This window comes from Lycium barbarum, chromosome 11 (genome assembly GCF_019175385.1).
Source record: "Lycium barbarum isolate Lr01 chromosome 11, ASM1917538v2, whole genome shotgun sequence".
Taxonomy (NCBI): domain Eukaryota; kingdom Viridiplantae; phylum Streptophyta; class Magnoliopsida; order Solanales; family Solanaceae; genus Lycium; species Lycium barbarum.
The window spans coordinates 101,160,475-101,180,871 of NC_083347.1; the positions used below are offsets into that span (position 1 = coordinate 101,160,475).

The window sequence follows — 20,397 nt, forward strand, 5'->3', positions numbered from 1 at the left end:
CTAAATCTAGATTTGAACTCATGAAGAACTATACTAATATTTCCATCATTCAATTTAGGTCAAATCTAACCCTAGAATTTGGGGAAACGGGCCCACAAGGTCAAAACGGGAAAATTCGGAAGTAAAATATAAAGTTAAGCACTAGGTGATCATAACCCAACCACTAATTGCTAATTTAACTCATGGATTAGCCTAATTCAAAATTGAAGCAAAACACCCAAATTTGGGTATAAACCCTAGCTCTTTGATTCAAGAATTCAACACTAAAGATGAAATATAAATGATTAACAACCTTAGATTCATCAAAATCTAGCATAAACCCCATCAATTTCATCATTAATAAGCCTAGATAGAATAATCATCAAAACCCACTTTCATCTTCCATTACTAAGGAATTATTAAGGAAAAGGGGGAATCTATGATGACTAGGATTAATGGAATAGTAAAAGGATTATGAGAACTTACCACCAAGAATCTCCACTAAAAGTCTCTAAGAACAGATCCCAAGAGTCTATTTTTGTACTGGTATTGAATGAGGGACTAAAGGCTTTTAACACTTCATTAATAACACTCACTGCCCGTCACCCGCTTTGATGACGCTGAGACCGCCCCAGCGGAACCGCTCCAACGGTCCCTTGACCGCTTCAGCGGTCAAGCCCAAATGGCTTGGACCACTCCAGCAGCAGGGTGACTGCTCCAGCGGTACCGCTGTCGCGGTGCTGGTGCCGCCAAAGCGAGCACCAGACACCAGAAACTCCACCCAATTTCACCATTCAATCCGATTTTTCGACTAATTCCCGAGGCCATGTGCTCATATACCATACACATAGACACACATAAAAACACACTACGAACGCGCTCATGGCCTCGAAATTCCTAACGGAGGTCTTGTTGACTGAGTCAACCCCCGATACCTCAATTCCAATTTCCTAACCCAAGTCCCAAAATACATCCGAGTGCATTGGGAACCAAACCAAATATACACACAAGTTCTAAACGACCATCCAGATCTCTCGGAATCGACGGATTTCCAAAAAAGGTACGTTTACCCAAAAGTCAACTTTGGATTAACTTTTTTTCACTTTAAGCCTATATTTCACAAAAGTTGCCCGAATCCGATCTAGAAACCTCAAAAAGCATGTCAACGGTCTCCTCGGATCAAAAGTGAGCTAATCAAAGCTCTTGAAAGGGCGAAAATGCTGGAAAGACTATAACGACCAAACGGGTTGTTACACTTAAATTACAAAAAGTGATTTATTCATCATTAATTATTGAATTTATAGGCAACCAACCTCTTAGGTAATTGTCCGATGGGAAGAGCAAACTCTTTATTAATCTTTCCTCCTTTAGTTTTAACATTACTAGCAGTGATCTTCTGAGATTGCATTGGTGAAAAATCTGCTTCTTTAGACACCTGATTGATATTATGTATGTATTCCTCCTCATTTTTTTTACTGGCTGGTTCCACACTATGCACTTCAACATGTGGTATATATGTGCCCTGGTTGGTTTGTTGGATTGATTGTGATTGAATTCTTCCTGCGTTGTGCTGTTGTTGTCCATCTTAAACATTTGTAATGTGGTTGTTCTCCTTTTGTTCAGCCTTTGTACCTGATTCTTTAGCTATATCAAGATTTTGTTCCGTGTCAGTATGATCATCTACTGAGCTATCTCCTTCCTATTTGATAACCTATACAACTAAAGCTTTGTATAAATTCCCATCAGATATATTCTGAGTATCCTTGCTAATTTCCACCACTTCATCAGTTTTTGGTGATTGATCTTGTGCCTGAAATTGCCCATCCTTTTGATTTTGTTCTGTCCATCCTCAACTATTATAACCTTTCCAAAAGATGCTTCAATTCGCCTCTTTAGCTAATCCCTTCCTTAATTTTCTATCAGTGAATTCTTTCCTTTAATAGCAGAAACCTGTGCAGTCAAAGATAATTTTTCTTCCTTGTTCTCTTCATTTAATATAACAAAGGAATTATGAGTCTTCACTTGATTCCCTTCATTCCCATCTTGTACTGTCTTAACATATTGGGTAGCCTGATTACCATTTGTATGATCTTGATTATTCCTTTTTATGTCGTTCCAGTTCTGTAACATTAGCTGTTGGTGATTCTTCTCTAATTTTTCTCTCTCTTGTAGTTTTTGTATTTATCCTTCTATGCACCCATTCCTGCCTTTGTTTGTACATTACATACAACTTTTCCACTGCTCAAAACTCTCATGGAATTTGCAGATGTCCTAACTTTGTCTTTTCGAATTCTGCTTGCCTCCTCTTTCTATTGCCCGCATTGATCTAACTCAGGATGCAACACCCACATTCATAGTCTGAGTGTCTTGAAGGAAGCAGTCCTTACAACATTTTGGTAGATATTCATATTGTATTTTGATCCACTTTGACTTCAACTCACCCGTAACATTATCTTCTTCACTAATCTTTATTCTTTGGGGTAAATTAGCCAATAAATCAACTTCCACTTTAACTTTTGCACAACTAGATCTAGTTTGATTCCTGATTGCCATGTCCGGGATTAGAGGTCGACCTACTGCTGAAGCCATAGAGAATACTGCCTCATTAAAAAAAATGGAAATAAGATTCGAGAAACTATCTAATCAACTGCTATCGAAATTTCCTTCTCAAGGGTAAACCATGGGTTCCTAAATCGATGGTCGCATCTGCTAATATCGATCCTAAAGCTGATTGGCAAAGCATATGAACATAATCCTCGAGCAAAGTTAGACGAATCAAGATATGGGTGTTCTCAATCAATTTAATATTGCATTCACCTTTAATTTCACAACTAAAACTTTTTACTTAATTATAATAATAAAAAATAAAAATATAAAAAGAAGATGGATAGTGTAGTAAATAGGTATCCTACCTAGGTGAATAATAATATTCGCGAGCATTTGCACTCTAAGTATCGGAAATTCGGACCCAATTCAATTAATTTGGGCTCCAACTCCAACTTCAAATTTGGTCTTCTCTTGGCAAATTCCATCTCTTTCTTTCTCTCCGGTGAAATCAAAGTTGTAAGTTATCTCTTCTCTCTCTCTCTTTGTTCCTCGTGTGGCAAAAACCCTAATCCCTTTTTCATTTTCCAAATCATTGTATTTACTTTCTGATTTGGAGTAAATCATTTGCAGCGATTTTAATATTTAGCAATCTGAACTCTTAAGGTTTTTCATATAATTGACTTACTTTAACAGCCCTGTCGTTTGAGTTAAAGTTAGAAAACTCGATTTATGTCTGATTATATTGTTTTATCGAAGCATATCTAATTTTATGAGTAAAAAGATCACTTTGTGGGATTACACTGGGTATGTTGTTGGCTGTAAAAAGAAGAAAGAAAGAAAGAAAAAGTAAAATAGTTCTGATTTGAGGTATTTGAAGCTCTACTTTGGCAACGCTGCATGTTTTTTGAATCTTTGTTACTTCTCTCCATTAGTTGTTCGCCTTTGGCTTAACATACCATTCCTTTTTATATGCAAAGAATTGCTTTTACTCTAACAAGGTTTAGCAATCTGAACCCTTAAGCTAATTGACTTTAACAGCTCCATATCCTACTCATTTTCTTGTGTTTAGTTCGCTAGTTGGAAAATGTCATTTTAAGAGCATTTATATATACAAAGAGAAACATTGTGAGGTGGGGCAGGGAGGCTGGGTAGGTGGAAAGGTCGGCAGGGTGAGGGTGGGCGGGGTAGGCAGGGTGGATAGTGCGAGTAAATAATTGCATTTACTCAATCAAGCGATTTTATTATTTGACAATCTGAACTCTAAGCTTTTGATAAGCCCCATATCAGACTAGTGTAGTAGTTTAATCATAAATACTAGTTTAGGAGACTTACAAGTTTCTCCATAGTGGAAGCGGATTTGCAGCAACCATGACTCGTGGCACCGGTTGTCGTGAATCCTCACAAAGCGGATGAACTCCCTTTGTCCACAACCTAGATACCCGTTAGGGGATGCAGAGTGTTTTTCTCTATTGTAAACCCTACCCGTCAATTAATATGGAAAATCATCTTGTTTCCTATAGGCTACACCCATAATAGTGTATTTTTAGATTAGGTTTAGGAGGAGGACAAGTTAATCAGGGGAAAATTTATAGGCTGAAACTGTGGCACGTGAACTCATGGTCTCTTTGTAAAATTAGGTATTTTATGTATATATTTTCTAAAATTGGTATGATATTATCTGCTGGCACCGATGCTACGAGAAGGCTAAATGGTGCACTTGGTTGAATGTTGAGTTATTTACCTAGAGGACTAGGAATCAGTTCCCACTTAATACTTTTTGTCCTTTTTTTTAGTGGAGCACCCATGTTCTAGAAATTCTAGATTCGCCTCTGAAGATAAGTGGCTAACAGGCTAATTAGCACCCCTTATGGATGGACCCGACCCAATAGCTATTTCCAACAATTAGTATACCCACTCAAGTGTTGGAGTTAATAGTATGTTAGAAAACTCTATTTATGCCTGACTATATTGGTTTCCGAGGCATATCTAATTTCTGGTTATTATGAAATCTTAGCTATTAAAAGGAAAGAAAAAGAACGAAAAAGCAAAATGGTTCTGTTAGTGTTGGATTTAGGTTTTTGGAGCTCTAATTCGCCAATGCTGCATGTTTCCGTGCTTTTTTGTCTTTATTTCTTCTTTCCATTAGTCAGTTGTTTTGCCCTTGGCTTTACAGACCATTCCCTTTTTTATGCAAAGAAATGGCAATTTGTGCTCTTTTAAGTTATAAGTTGCGCGGACTCTTCACTTTCGCTGCCGCACCCGTGTCGAACGACATGGGTGTGGGATCCGTACCAGATATGGTCAATCGATTTTGGATACTTTGACCAAAATCGATAGAGAAATTCGAGACATATACAATAATTTCTGAAATCAAAATATAAGTTAGGGTAAAATCATAATTTACGCATATGTCTTTTTTATTGTTAAAGGATATTTATATTAAAAATTCCGCAATTAGAAGGTGCTTTAAAGATATTTACAGGTCAACATCACTATTGAATGTGCAGTGAACTCAAGAAGTTTATCTTGGCATCTAATATCATTTGCATTAGCCATGTTACACCAAAAAAAAAAAAACAGTAAGGAGATGCATTTGTAGTAAATAATAATTACAGATTTAAACTTGCTCTAAAAGATTCTTGCATTCTTTTCCTTCCAAATAGTCCACCATAATTTAGGCATATTTTTATAATCTATTTTAGATATTTGAATTATTTTTACCCGAATCCCCGCACCCGTATCCATATCTAGATCGCACCCGCGAATCTTAAAATATAGGTCACGAAGGATCAACCCCTAGATCCGCACCTGTATCATACACCTGCACCCATGTCCGAGCAACTTAGCTTTTAAGTCGGATTTGCTGCCATAGTTGTTTCCAATTAAGTTTTATGATGTATTTGGAAACCAAAAGTCGCCAAGGAACTCACCTGGCACTCAAGTAACTATATTCAATTCATTTAGTCGCTGTTGTATGAAACCTTTTTTTTAATGAATAAGTTTTATAAATGGCACCAAGAGATGCAAAATAAAAGAACAAAAGGATGCTGAATTATAAAAGATAAGTGTTAGCTTCAAAACATTCTAGCTATAGTTCCAGGGAGTTGTATCGAATCATTGAAGAGCTGGAGAAGAATTTTGTTGAGAAATATTAGAGTGCCTTAAGTTAATGTAGAAGCAGATGCATTTTTACTGCAGCGGGTGCTGGCGGATGTAATCAATATATATTGCAGAAATATGCACTGCATACATAATAATAATTCGTGGATTCATACAAAATCCACGCAAATTATCACAAAGGAGTAATGGTTGGAGTGATATGTTGCACCTGTTAATTCAAATTCTAGGATTGACTTGAGTTTATGCACGAGCTTCGGACACTTTTCTCCTCCATCCTCCTTAAATACCGAAGTTGATAAAAGGAGTATATCCCAGAAAAACTGGCCTTCTACGATTAGTGTGACTTCTTCATTCAACTGGATGAAATGAAGATACTAATGCCTCAAATTACATAAACTTCATTTGAGTTTCATTTTCCTATTCTTTGTCACAATAGAAAGGGGGTGAGATATTCCTACGAGTTATATATCTGACTTTTGTCATGTGACACTGTGTTAAGAGTGTTTGTATTTGATCCTTTTTACCTAAATAATGAGCTAAGATTTCAGCTGAGTATTTTTTATGTTACCTTAGCATTGGACTCACTTCTCTTCTGTTCTACAAACCTTGTATTACACTCAGTAGCGTAATTTCCAAATTGTATGTGATTCATTTTCTTGCATTTTATATGAGCCTTTAAAGATGCATATAATTATGACCTATCTACTTAGTTACGAAGCAGATCCTGTCCTACGATTCATGTATACACACTAGAATTCTTTTATGATACCTATTATTTGTGTGATTTGGCAATTTTATCAGGCCGCTTGAAAACATTGAGTCACTTAAAGACACAACAACAATTGCGCCTCAGCGCCTAACAAGTTTGGGTTGACTATATGAATCTTCACTGTCCATATTCCTCATTTAAGCTCAATTTAAGTCATCGTCATACCAAAATATAAGTAGTATCAATAATAATAATAATATTAATAAGTCACATTCCATGGAAATGGAGCAAAGAAGAGAGGAGAGAATTGATCCTGCTCCCTTACAAGAGAGTGAAGATGCCTCAGACAAAGGTGAGTGCCAAACAGAGGATTTCAACTTACAACTCCAACAAATTCATGATGTTGTACCTGTAGCAATGCATGTTCCAAATGATCAGGAAAGTAATGAAATCAAAGCTACAAATTGGGTGAGAGGAGAAATTCTGGATATAAGCAGCAACTATGGAGTAACCATAGAAGGGCTGAGGGAGAAAACACAAGCCTTGCTCATGAAACTTGATGCAAGGAAGGCTGCAAGTGAAAAAGATCAAGAAAGGAGGAAGAAAATAATTGTCTCCCCAAAAAGCAGAGGAGTAGGGAAAAATGAACTGAAGAACCTACAATCCAGCCTGAATGAAGAGGTAGAGGGAGTTAGAAGTAGAGGGAGAGTACTTGCCTTGTCTTTCAGATGAATGTCAAAATAATCACTTGGAATGTGAGGGGACTTAACAAGATATCCAATAGAAATCTTGTTAAGACTGCTATGCAAAAATGGAAGGCAGATGTTTATTGCTTTGAAGAAACAAAGGTGAACAAGGAGGTGGAGGCTATTGCTAAACAAGTGTGGCCTTGCAGGTGGATGAAGTGTGGTTTCATTGAAGCTATTGGTAGTAGTGGTGGGATCCTGATTATGTGGGATAGCAGGGTTTGGAGCGGGAAACATATAGAATCTGGGCATTACTCTATTTCCTATAAATTTGAATCAGTCCAGAGTGCCTTCAGTTGGCACCTAACAGGGGTTTATGCTCCACATACAAGAATGGAAAAGCTGGAATGCTGGGAAGAAATTGCAGCTGTTAGAGAGTTTTGTGAAGGGTCTTGGGTAACCTGTGGAGACTTCAACACTGTCCGATTCATGGTGGAAAGAAGAGGCTGTAGCAGGATCACAAATGTGATGAATGATTTTTCCAGCTGGATAGAAGAACTGGAACTGCATGATCCCCACTTAAATGGTGGGAGCTTTACTTGGTTTAGGGGAATTAATCACCGCAATGCAGCGAGAATAGACAGATTCCTATAATCTATGGAATGGGAGGAAAGCTTCAAGAACATCAGACAGAGAATTCTGCCTAGAATTGTATCTGATCACAGTCCCATTGTCCTTGAATGTGGGAACAGAAGAAAGCAAGTTTCAAGTTTGAAAACTGGTGGCTAAAGGTGGAGGGATTTAATGAGTTGATCCAGAACTGGTGGAATGATTTCCTGGTAGAAGGGTGCCCTGATTATATTTTTTGTTCAAAGTTAAAGATGCTCAAACAGAAACTCAAGGACTAGAGCAAAACAACCTTTGGGGAACTCATAAACAGGAAGAACAGTCTTCTCAATGAACTAACTGAGATTGACTTGGCTCAGGACCAAAGAGAGCTATCTGAAGATGAGATGATGATAAGGGCAACAGTTCTTGCTGAATTGGAAGAATTGGCTAAGAATGAGAAAAGCAGTTGGAGGCAGAAGTCTAGAATACAATGGCTAAAGCAGGGGGATAACAATACAAATTTTTTCCAGAGAATGGCAACTGCTCACAGAAGATATAATAACATAGACAGATTGGTGGTAAGGGGGGAGGAAATAACAGAACCAGCAGAAATCAAAATGGAAATGATAGAGTTTTACAAGAAACTTTATTTAGAAACTGAAGAATGGAGGCCATCTTTTGAACTTGTAGACTGCCCAAAGATTTCAACTGAAGAGAAAAACTGGCTCCAAAGGCCATTTACAGAAGCAGTAAGTTTTGCAAATTGTAGACCACTGTGATGGTGACAAAGCACCTAGGCCTGATAGTTTCACTATGAGTTTCTTCAAAGCATGCTGGACAACAATAAAAGATGAACTGATGTTGACTATCCAAAACTTCCATTAGAATGAGTTTTTTGAGAAATCCCTTAATGCTACATTTATAGCTCTTATCCCCAAGAAGCATGGAGCAGAGAAACTAAAAGATTTTAGACCTGTAAGTCTGATTGGGGGGGGGGGGTGTACAAAATTATCACCAAGTTGCTTACTGAGAGGCTGAAAACAACAACAACAACAATAATATACCCAGTGAAATCCCACAATGTGAGGTTTAGGGAGGGTAAAGGGTACACAGACCATACCCCTATCTCGGAAGACAGGGAGGCTGTTTCCGAAAGACCCTCGGCTCAAGAGAAATCACAACGAGAAAGGTTAGATAAGCACAAGCAGTTCAAAGCAGAATGCAAATGAAACTAAAGAAAACGAATAAGTCAAAATAAAGCAGTCTGAAAAAAAGGGAACAGTAGCTACCACAGATAAATAAGATAATCGAAGTACAAGAAACCACATATAGTAGCAAGAAACAAAGGGCAATAGACTATAGATCGAAACAACGACTACCTACTAGTCTTCTACCCTAATCTGAGTCCTCCAAAACCTCTTATCTAGGGTCATGTCCTCGGTAAGCTGAACCTGCGCCATGTCCTGTCTCAGCACCTCTCCCCAATACTTTTTCGGCCTACCCCGACCTCTTCTGAAACCATCCATAGCTAACCTCTCACACCTCCGCACTGGAGCATCTGTGCCTCTTCTCCTCACATGCCCAAACCATCTCAGCCTCGCTTTCCTCATCTTGTCCTCCACTGATGCTACTCCAATCTTATCCCGGATATCTTTATTCCTAATTCTATCTCGCCTGGTGTGCCACACATCTATCGCAACATTCTCATTTTCGCAACTTTCATCTTTTGGACGTGAGAGCTCTTGACTGCCCAACACTCTGCCCCGTACAACAAGGTCAGTCTCACAACCACTTTGTATAACCTGCCTTTAAGTTTTAGTGGCACCTTCTTATCACACAGCACTCCTGAAGCAAGCCTCCATTTCATTCACCCTGCACCAATACGATGTGAGACATCATCATCAATATCCCCATTTTCTTGTATAATAGGCCCGAGATATTTGAAACTTCTTTTCTTTGGGATGACCTGGGTACCAAGCCTGAAACAGTGATGGATAAATTGGTGGATGTCCACCAAATGGCTTTCTTGAAAGGAAGACAAATTTTGGATGCAGCTTTGCTAGCAAATGAGCTGATGGACTCTAGGGTGAGGAAGAATACTCCAGGAATTCTATGTAAACTGGATATAGAGAAGACTTATGACCATGTAAACTGGAGATATCTTTTGAAGATTCTCAAGGATATGGGATTTGGCAACAAGTGGTTGAATTGGATTAAATTCTGCATATCCAATGTTAAATTTTCACTTATTATCAATGGAAATTTTGAAGGATTTTTTAATTCTCAAAGAGGACTGAGACAGGGAGATCCTCTCTCCCCCTTCCTCTTCATTTTAGCCATGTAGGGGCTCAATCATATGATCAAGAAAGTTAAGACAAATGGTTGGATGAAAGGTTTCAGGGCTCTAACAAATAGGGGTCATGCCATGGAAGTAACTCATCTGCTGTATGCAGATGATGCTCTGGTCTTTTGTGAAGCTGAGGTATTACAAGTCAGGCATCTGAGGGTTATTCTTACCATTTTTGAAGGTATTTCTGGGCTGCATGTAAACTGGCAGAAAAGCCATCTTTTTCCAGTGAATCAAGTTGGGAACCTACAGGAGATAGCTGAGAACTTACGCTGCCAAGTGGGATCTCTGCCCACGAAATACCTAGGCCTGCCTTTGGGTGCTAAAAACAAAGAATTGGAAATTTGGTGTGGGGTGCTGGAAAAATGTGAAAGGCAGCTGGCTAGATGGAAGAGCCAGTATCTATCTTTGGGGGGCAGAGTGACACTGATAAAATCTGTGATGGATGGTCTTCCTTCTTACATGATGAGCCTATTCCCAGTCCCAAAAAGCATTGAAAAGAAGTTTAACCAACTGAGAAGAAATTTCCTCTGGCATGGTAACAAAGAAAAGAAAGGTCATAATCTGGTGAATTGGTATGATGTGACCCTCAGTAAAACTCAAGGAGGTTTGGGGATAAAGAACTTAAGTATACAGAATAACTGTCTACTACTTAAGTGGCTATGGAGATTCTGCTTTGAAGACAGGGCCCTCTGGAAAAGATTCATTGCACAGAAATGTGGTCTTCTAAATCAGTGGACCACTTTAGAAGTTGATGGAACCTTTGGGTGTAGTGTATGGAAGACAATTAGAAGGTTGTGGCCCTTGCTAAATAGTAAAATGCACATAAAAGTGAGGAATGGACTAAAAACAGATTTTTGGAATGAAAAATGTATAGGAGATACTAGTCTAAAAGAGATGTTCCCAGACTTATACATCATAAGCCTTCAGAAAAATGCCACTGTCTTTCAATTGTGGAGCAATCAAGGGTGGAACTTGATTTTTAGAAGAGCCTCGAACGATTGGGAAATAGACAGAGTAACAAACTTGCTCCAGATTTTAGGCACCTTCCAGGGCACCTCAATTGGCCCTGATAGACCTGTCTGGGAGCTGCATAACAAGGGAGATTTTACAGTAAAATCTTGTTATTGGAACATGAATAGCAATCAGTTAATGCTAGTAGACTGGCCTTGGGAACTAATCTGGAAGGTCAAAGTTCCTCATAAGGTTGCCTGCTGTACATGGTTTGGTGATAAGAAGAGCATGCCTAACTCATGAAGTGTTACGGAGAAGAGGTACTCAGATTTGCTCAAGGTGTTTTATGTGTGGACAAGAAACAGAGATCAATGGTCACCTGTTCCTACATTGCAAAACAACTATAAATCTGTGGAGCATGTTTTTATGTTTACTTGGAGTGAGTTGGGTCATGCCAAAGACCACTTTTGAACTTTTGAACAGCTGGAAAGGAATTGGAAAAAGAATATCTAGGGAGAACTGGTGGGAGAATATACCAGCATGCATCTGGTGGACACTATGGAAAGAAAGGAATGCAAGATGTTTTCATGATAATGGCATCAGCACTCAAAAGATCAAGATGAAGTGCCTTAGTTTACTTTATTTTTGGTGTAAACAGGATATGGTGGGGGAAGTAGAATCTTTAGTTGATTTTATAGGACATCTGTAGTTTTTTTTTGTTGTTTCAGGGGAGTTTCAGCCTACCAAGGGATGTAAGATTATACCTCATCACCATATGATGAGTTTTTTTATGTGAATACAAAGTTACCTTTTACTAAAAAAAAAATATATATTAATATTAAAAGCTCTCTATGTTTGTATTGGCATAAAATGCAAAATAAGGTCAGAATACTCCTAAAAATATTGTAGGTTTAAAATCAACTTATTAACAAGACTAAAACCTATTCTCAACTAGTAGATATCACCTATATAGATCTTTTTCTTCCATTGTGTCCTATTGTTAGTCTTTCGAGACAACTTCTTTCCATGTGATTTTAGGTCTACCTCGTCCCCCTTTAACACCTTCACTTACCATGGTTTCATGCCTACGAACCGGTGCATCTGTAGGTCGATGCAGGACATGAGTACATGACCATACCATCTCAAGTAGCCTCTCTCATTTATCCTCACGTGTGCTACTTGCACCATTTCCTTAGTCTAATCATATTCACCGGAACATGCAAGTAGCACTTATTGAAGTGAGAGAAGGAAGCTTGTGTCACTTTGGATCTTGATCATATAAAGCTATTCCCCCTTCCACTTATTTTAATCTACAACTTGGATAAGGGCTTAAAGAAGGCAGATGATGGCTTACAACAGAAGACCCGTTGATTTACTAGGGTGAAATATTGTTTAGGTGCTACATCAGCCTTGGCACGAAGAAGAGTTTTAAAAGTTCTTGATGATAGTTGTGATCTTGATCTTTGGTTATCAAAACGATAGTTATGATCCTGATCTTAAAGATCTTTATGAATGTATTGGAAAGGCTTTTTTATTATATTTTCTGTTAGCGCTTGTTTCATTGTTGTGCTACCTTCGCTTGGCTATAGTAATTTTATTTTGTTAAAACAAGATTTCCAGCTTAGTTAAAAAAAAGTTGGTTAGGTCATGAACGTGTAATTATTTTTCTGAGAAAGGATATAATATCTCAGAGGAAGAACTTGTAAACATGTTATTATTTTATTGATGCAGTTATAATTCAGTTATATCTTATGCTTTACCAAAAAAAAAAAAAATCAGTTCTATCTTATGCAATAGTATAGATGATCACAAAGTGGGCTCTAAGTACATAATGATATCCTGATTTGACGACTATGCGTTGTAGATTTTTAATCAATTTTAGTGAGGAATGCCAATTTTATTATTGTTCTTTTCAATTTATTTGAAGAGATTTTTTGAGCAAAAGACTAGTAAACCATGGCGTTTATCTACTGTTTTGCAGCCTATAGTAATATCACTTTCATGGGAACTGAGGATTCAAATGACCTTCCTGCATCTTATAATCTTGAAAGAGGAACTGAAAATAATGAAGATGGTGCAAATGGAGAGATTTCCAAAACCAATAATGACGTTGTCAGTGAAAGTAAGGAACCTTTACAGCAAAGTGACAGTGACATGGATTTGGAGAGTGACCCTGGCTCACAAGTTGGTGCTGAGTTGACTGGAACACTGTCACAAGTTGGCGTTGAGTTGACTGAAACAGTTGAGATAATAGAAGAAGTAACTCCCTTCAAGTCTGTAGCACATGCTGAAGATGGACTTCTAAGTTTGCAAGACGGAACCAATAGTAGCAATCATAAAGAGGATCAAGATAATGTCAGCACTCAGGAGATTGTTGGTGTCAAACGTATGTTCTTTATTTGGTATTCTCTGCTCTAATTGCCTAATGTGTACTATATTTAATTTTTTGTAATTGCCCAATGTGTACCTATTATTATTGTTGTCTTGGCACCTTCTCTTGAGCCGACGGTCTATCGGAAACAGCCTCCCTACCTCCCAAGGTAGGGGTAAGGTCTGCGTACACTCTACCCTCCCCAGACCCCACCTTGTGGGACTATACTGGGTATGTTGTTGTCGTTGTTGTTTTGCCTTATAAGGGCTGCTGACTTTTAAGCAATGGATCTTTATTCCTATAGTTCACTTTTTATTTTAGTGTCAAGTTTGCATCTTCTGATTAGTATGTTTTCACTTAGTCCCTATTGGTTGAAATAAATTTCTCTAAATATTGACCTTTATTAGCAGGCTTATCTGGAGTTAAGAGACCTCGAGCAACTCTTGATGTTGAGCAACCGTCAGTGCATGTCGTTTATAATTCTTTAACAAGGTTTGATGAAAGTTCTTATGTTCTATTACATTCTTCCGTAGCCACATTAATATGAAGTTTATTTGGAGTGACAAGTGTAAGTACATGAGGAGGGGTAAGGATCATTTCTCTTATTTGGTTCGAACTCAACGAGGATTGGAAGGGATCATGTGCCCCTAGATGTCAACCTGTTTAAAATGGAATAAGAGGAAGTGGTCCTCATATAATTATCTTCCTGTTATGAGGGGCGCTTAAATACTTCACGTAGGGAAGTAAATCTCAATCACCTTTGTCTGCACTTTTCTTTTCTTTTGTTGAACCAAGATGTAGAAGTCGTGATCCATTTCTATCATTAAGCATATATTGGTAGTAAAAATGTCATTGTTGTACTTCTTGACCCTGACGGGCTCACTGCGTTTCCAGAGAGAGCAAAAAGATGCTTGAGGGGCTGCTACAACAATGGTCAGAGTGGCATGCCAAACATTGCTCTTCAGCACATGTAAGCCTTTCATGTTTTTATTACTATTATGATTATTTTCTTGATAACGGTGGTGTCCGGGCCAGCTAGTGCGTACCTCGACTATTCCACCAGGTACATGCTGTTTTCCACTATTACATCTTGTGCCCACCCCGACTGTTCCTTTCTCTGCTGAGATTTGACCTTTGGAGAAGAACCTGGTCTTAAAGGTTTGCGCCCACTTCATTGACTACTAGGCCATACACCTTGGGTGCTCATGTAAGCCTTTCATGTTTGATCGCTAATTGTAGAGCTGAAAGGGAATGATAGTTTGAAAATGAAAAATTGTTCGAAGAAAAACTAGGCATTTCACTTGCATTAAGAATTTGTCTTTTGACCTGATTGCAACTCATGTGCCATTTCTTTTGCTGTCAGTGGAAATCGTTTTAGAAGCTTTTTGAACTCAAATGCTGAGAGTAAGGGTTCAATATAGATAAGAGCTTTATCTATCTGTTTTCAAGTGTAAGCCATAACGATAACGATACATTAACCTTGTTGGATTAAGCGGATATCTGGCTGGATGTCTTTGATTCTTTTCCATTGAATAATAAGTGATTACCCAAAACGAAAAAAAAGAATAATAAGTGATTACTTGGGGATAGCCAAAGTTAAGAGAACGAATCCACTGTCCAGATATTGCACGGGGGTGGAAGTTAGTTGGCATGTTTAACGCATAAGTTAAAAATGGTCGGACATACTTACTTCTCTGGCATCGCATTATGTTATTATTTTAACTATTTGCAAGGAGAGGAACCAGAGGTGTTTTGAAGATAAGAGCATCTTAGAAGTTGAAAATGAATTGTCTAGTGCTTTTCTATTTTTGGTGTATTCATGAATTTCGTCAAGAGGCAGGGGACATAACTAGTGTTTTAAACAGTTTATGAGGGGTCTAGGTAGTAGGTTTTGCTCTTTTGACTACTTGTAATTATCACTGAAGTACACCTTTGGTGTAGTTCTTTGTTTATAATAGTTATGTTTAACTGTTCAAAAAAAAACTAATCCTAATACTGTTACTATATTATGTTACTGGACATCTGTCGATGTGTTTTGTGTTATGATTAATGAGGTTTTTTCTAGTAATCTTCAGTGTCTCTGTAGGTTTCATCTTGATTGCGCTGAGCCTTGTTTCTTTGATATCAGGATTCAAGAGAAGTGTTAGAATCTGGCGAGGAGACGTACTTCCCTGCTCTTCATGTTGGTTTGGAGAAACCTTCTGCAGTGGTATATTTCTATATCTGCCCCATGTACAAATTTAAATTTTCTGTTGAGCTATTGTTACTGTTGCATTTGAGGATCTTTTTTCGAAGACAGTTGCCTCCACTATTTTTTGCTTAACGCGTAAAAGTTGACATTTATTCTCGTCAGCCACCATGGATTCCTAAAGGAATAAACAAATCAGACTGATTTGATTTTGGAAATTGCATTTGCATCTTCATTTTTCGTGAGTGGATTGATGAAGATAATTTGGGAAAGAACAAGTTCATAAACCTTTCCCCCACACCGCACCCAAAAAAAAAAAAAAAAAAACAAAATATTGGAAACCTTTCAAATCTAGAATTGTCTTGATGAAGATCAATTAATCTCCGAGTTAAATTGGGATCATTCAGTATATTGGTTGACATCTGCATTTAGAATTTTAAAAACATTGCAGTATTATCTGAAATACGCAAGTCTATAATCATAATTGTCTGTGATATAACAAATTATAACTTTTGTAGATTACCATGTAAAAATAACCTTTTATTTTGTATCACGTAGTTCACTTTTTTTCTTACAAATAACTCCACTGTTGTCAAAGGCTTGCTTGGGCACGCTTTAAGCGCTGAAGCTTAAGGGAAAAACGGGCTGAGCATTTCACATTGCTTAAGCGGGTATTATCAACACTGGGTTTGTCTTAAGTAGGCGTTTGGACATGCGATTTAAATCATGAGATGAAATTAGCGTTTGGACATGCGATTTCATCTCTGATTTCATCTCATGAGATGAAATCCCAAATCATCCAAAAAGGCATGATTTGGGATTTGAAATCATGATTTCAAAAAATATAAATGTAAAATTTGACCCATACATTTATATTTTGTAAAAAAAGACTCATAATTTGGTAGATATATTTACCAATCATGTTTACCAACTATTTGTATTAAATATTAATCTGCAAGTTGGTAAAATATATTTACCAATCATGTTTACAATGTGGGAGGATTATATTAAAAAGTAGTTACATTACTATTCATGTTAAATTTTCCTTTTTATTGAACTAAAGTTTGATCAATTGATGTTGTATTTTTTAAAAAGGCCTTCGAGTAACGTATTAATTTTATTATGAACTATGATTTACTCATTTGGTAAGAATTGGGAAAATTTTGATGGTTTTCACAACTTGTGGGGTTTTTATGTTTATAAAAAAACTGCAATTTAAGAAATCCAAATTGCATCATCTCACAATTTCATTTCATAATTTCATCTCATGAGATGAAATCATGTCCAAACGGCTCCTAAGATTCTATATGTTTTAGCTGTACAGATCATGTACGGGGTTTATCTCCATCCATTAGTGAGATTTATCTTCATAAAAATGTGGGGCATGTTCAAACATTTAATCCTAAAATTAATGCGCTTGATGGGCTGCTTTCAAATTATGGTGTAAATTTATGGATGTTTGTAAGTGAAATAAATTTTGTTTGCAAAATCTTTTTGTTGATTATGCAATACTATTTAGAATTGAAGTATATTTTAAGGAATTGTTCTTGCTAATGTTCTTTTCAAATCATTAGATAATGTGCCTTTTATTTCACGTCTATTTTACATTTTCTTTGGTCAGAATGAGTTAAGGCACAGTAAAGATTATGTGGTTAGTCAGTTATATTTCACTCTCCTGTCCAGAAAGTCTGAATATTTAACTTGCCGTCGAAGTCTTTCATATTTTTAGATTCTTATCTGGAATATGTGCGCATCTTGCACACACCAATCCTCTCATGGTGGCAGGTGAGAATTCTGTTGTTGAATCCAGTGGTATATCTACCCATACAGCTCAAATCAAGCAGAGTAGTATTGTAATTTGACTATCTTGGCTGCCTAGCATTAACTTTTTGTTAAGAGGCTAATAGTACTATTTTCTGTTAAGACATATTGGGTGGACAAACAAGCAAGGAACGACAAAAGCGAGTTTATTCCATTGGATGGAAACTCTATCCCTCTTTATGATCGTGGATACTCATTTGCTTTGACTGCAACAGATAGTTCAAGCAACGTGGAAAAGTAAGTTACAGTTTCAGTCTTCTTAGGGAGTAAGTTCATTCCTAGAACATGTGTCCTTTAATCTTTCAATTGTTAGTTTGGAGTACTGTCTGGGTGAGTGACACTGCAGGGCAGGTGCGCGTGTTATTTCAAAAATCATGGGTATTTTAGGCACACATACCCACTACCCAGTGTAATCCCACTAGTGGGGTCTGGGGAGGGTGGTGTATACACAGCCTTACCCCTACCTTGTGAAGGTAGAATATGTTGAGTGTTAACTGGTAAAATTCAAATATTTTCCTACGCTGATGTGATAACCTATTGTTGATGTGGTTATGCTTAAAGAATTCTTATGCAGTTGGTCTGTACCCATACAACCTTATGATTGCCCTTCATCTTTTTCTTAGCCTTCCATCTCTTAATTGCCTCTTCCTCTTTTTCTTTTCCTTCCATCTCTTAATTGCCTCTTCCTCTTTTCTTTTCCTTCCATCTCTCTTTCTTCCTGTCATAATAGTCTTGGACTGTACCTTTCATGAGTTAGACGTACCTTCCTCATCCTGTCATCTTGTCAAACTCTTACATGATGACATCTACTGGGTGCTGTTTGATTACTCTTCCATGTCAGGTGAGTGGCATGTGTTTCAGGATCCTGCATAAGATTCATAAAAGTCAATATCTATAGTGGCCTGTGTCAACGTTAGAATGCTTCCCAGTTTAGTGTCATGTTATTCTTTTCATGTTGAGATAATTATATGATATTATGTAATGTCAGTCTTCCCACTTTAAAACAGTCATCTGACTAGCGGTTGCATTGAATCACTTCATTTAGATTGTGTTCATGGCAGTAGTTTTCCTCAAAAATACTGAGATTATGCCTTCAAATATCCTTTTTTGTAATTTCGATCGCACAGTTGTGTTCTTTAATGATCTGTGCTCTCTGCTTATACTCGTAGTTGTCAAGGAAAAGCAGTACGAATGAAGGAATCATGTGGGGTACTATGAGCAGATCCTTGAAGCTGATATTTGATGTTTACTTGGTGACAAGAATTTTTTTGTTTGATTTTCTAGGCATAATATCTTATGATGTCTTTTGTATTGCAGAGGAATGGAAATGGTTGATAGTTCCCGATGTTTCAATTGTGGTTCCTATGGCCACGCATTGAAAGACTGCCCTAAGCCTCGTGATAATGCAGCTGTTAATAATGCCCGTAAACAACATAAGTCCAGAAGGAATCAAAGTGCCAGTTCCCGCAACCCAACTCGATATTATCAAGATTCTCCGAGGGGAAAGTATGACGGTTTAAGACCAGGTGCCCTGGATCCTGAAACACGAAAGCTTTTGGGCCTTGGGGTGAGATTTATGTTCTGACTTTGCTTTCTCCTGTGATCAATGATTTTACCTGTTCTTAACTGCTTAAAGTTTTCGATCCAGTGCAATTCATTCTAGTTATGGAAGTGGTAAGACACTGGTAGCATGATATCTTAATTTTCATCAACAATATTTTCCTTTTCCACTTTTCAGGAGCTTGATCCGCCTCCCTGGATTAATAGAATGAGGGAAATGGGATATCCACCAGGATATTTGGGTAAATAAATCATATCCCCCTCATTAATTAAGTCCATATCAGTTTATATTTTGTTGGTATTACAAATTATATCTATAGTTTTTTGTCAAGGTAGTACCTGACCTGGTTAAACATTTGCCTTTTTAACCTATCTAGTAGGTAGGCCCAAACTAGTCCATACCTACATCCCTCTTCCGTACTTGCATTCATCTTTTTCCTCTAGATTTTTGGACATAATAATTTCTTTGGTTTTGCTCCCGGAGTATTGCATGCTGTTCTCAATTTTCTTAACAGCTATGTATCTACTCATGGTTCTGCAATTTACTTGACCTTCTTAGAAGAAGACGAGGATCAACCCTCTGGAATCACAATATTTGCTGATGAGGAAAAGAAGGAAGAAACAGAGGAAGGGGAAATACTTGATAAAAGCTTCCCAAATCTGCCTAAAAGCTTTCCGAATCCGCCTAGGAAGATGAGTGTTGATTTTCCAGGTGTAAATGCCCCAATACCTGAACATGCTGATGAAAGACGTTGGGAAGCTGTGCCTTCGAGTTCGAGTTATTCGAGAAGTCATTCACACAACCGTTATAACCATGCAAAAGACAATGTCAACAGAGGGCATTATCATGAACGGCGTTGGTCTTCTAGGGATTATGAAGATGATGGACCTCCTGGTGTTGATCCTGGAACTAGCCCCTCGTTGTCAGGCTATTCTTATAGATACGGGGCTTATGACTCCCATTATTCATCTCATAGCCCAAGGGACGGTGCTTCAATGCCAAGAAGCCCTAGTTTCGGAAGATCCTTGTCAGATAGAGATAGGAGAAGTCCACTTGTCAATGATGGTAACACCCACCACAGTTTCCACCACAGTTACTATGGTTCCCCTAGATAAACTCTAGACAATCTGATTGAGTGGAGGATCCAAACTCTGATTCAGCATTCTCTTTGCCATCATTCCATAAAGTTTAATGGCATGTTTTGAAAGTGTACCTATTATCTCCGTATTCCTCAGCAAGTTATTGAAATGTTGTACATAAGCTAGATCTGGTATGAGATTTAGTGGATATGTGAAGTGTTGGTTCTTTTAAGAGTTACGAAACTGGAACTCCCGATGTGTTGATGTGTACTGTAAAATAGCAGGAGCTTGATTTTCTTTTAAGTCAGACAAATCCTGCATCTCCTGTTGATCCAGTTGTACGCCTTTTGGTATGCAACGTGCTTGGTCAAGTACTATGTAGCTGTAATTGACTTTTTTTAGGCTTACAATTTTCTGCTGCAGAAA

The 20,397-nt window shown here is 37.7% G+C and overlaps 1 protein-coding gene across 3 annotated transcripts; it reads left to right on the forward strand.

The window, feature by feature from the left end:
- Positions 1 to 2,882: 2,882 nt before the first annotated feature.
- LOC132619238 (uncharacterized) lies at positions 2,883 to 20,397 on the forward strand. Of its 3 annotated transcripts, none has more exons than XM_060334181.1 (9): positions 2,883 to 3,042; positions 12,933 to 13,337; positions 13,730 to 13,814; positions 14,217 to 14,292; positions 15,451 to 15,531; positions 17,435 to 17,568; positions 18,649 to 18,898; positions 19,070 to 19,133; positions 19,451 to 20,397. In XM_060334181.1, exons 2-9 carry the CDS (start codon positions 12,953 to 12,955, stop codon positions 20,005 to 20,007), a joined length of 1,632 nt encoding a protein of 543 aa, XP_060190164.1. In that variant the 5' UTR covers positions 2,883 to 3,042; positions 12,933 to 12,952; the 3' UTR covers positions 20,008 to 20,397. The 3 variants fall into 3 exon arrangements, with proteins under 3 accessions (XP_060190164.1, XP_060190166.1, XP_060190165.1); XM_060334183.1 differs by having other exon boundaries at positions 13,733 to 13,814; XM_060334182.1 differs by having other exon boundaries at positions 2,890 to 3,039.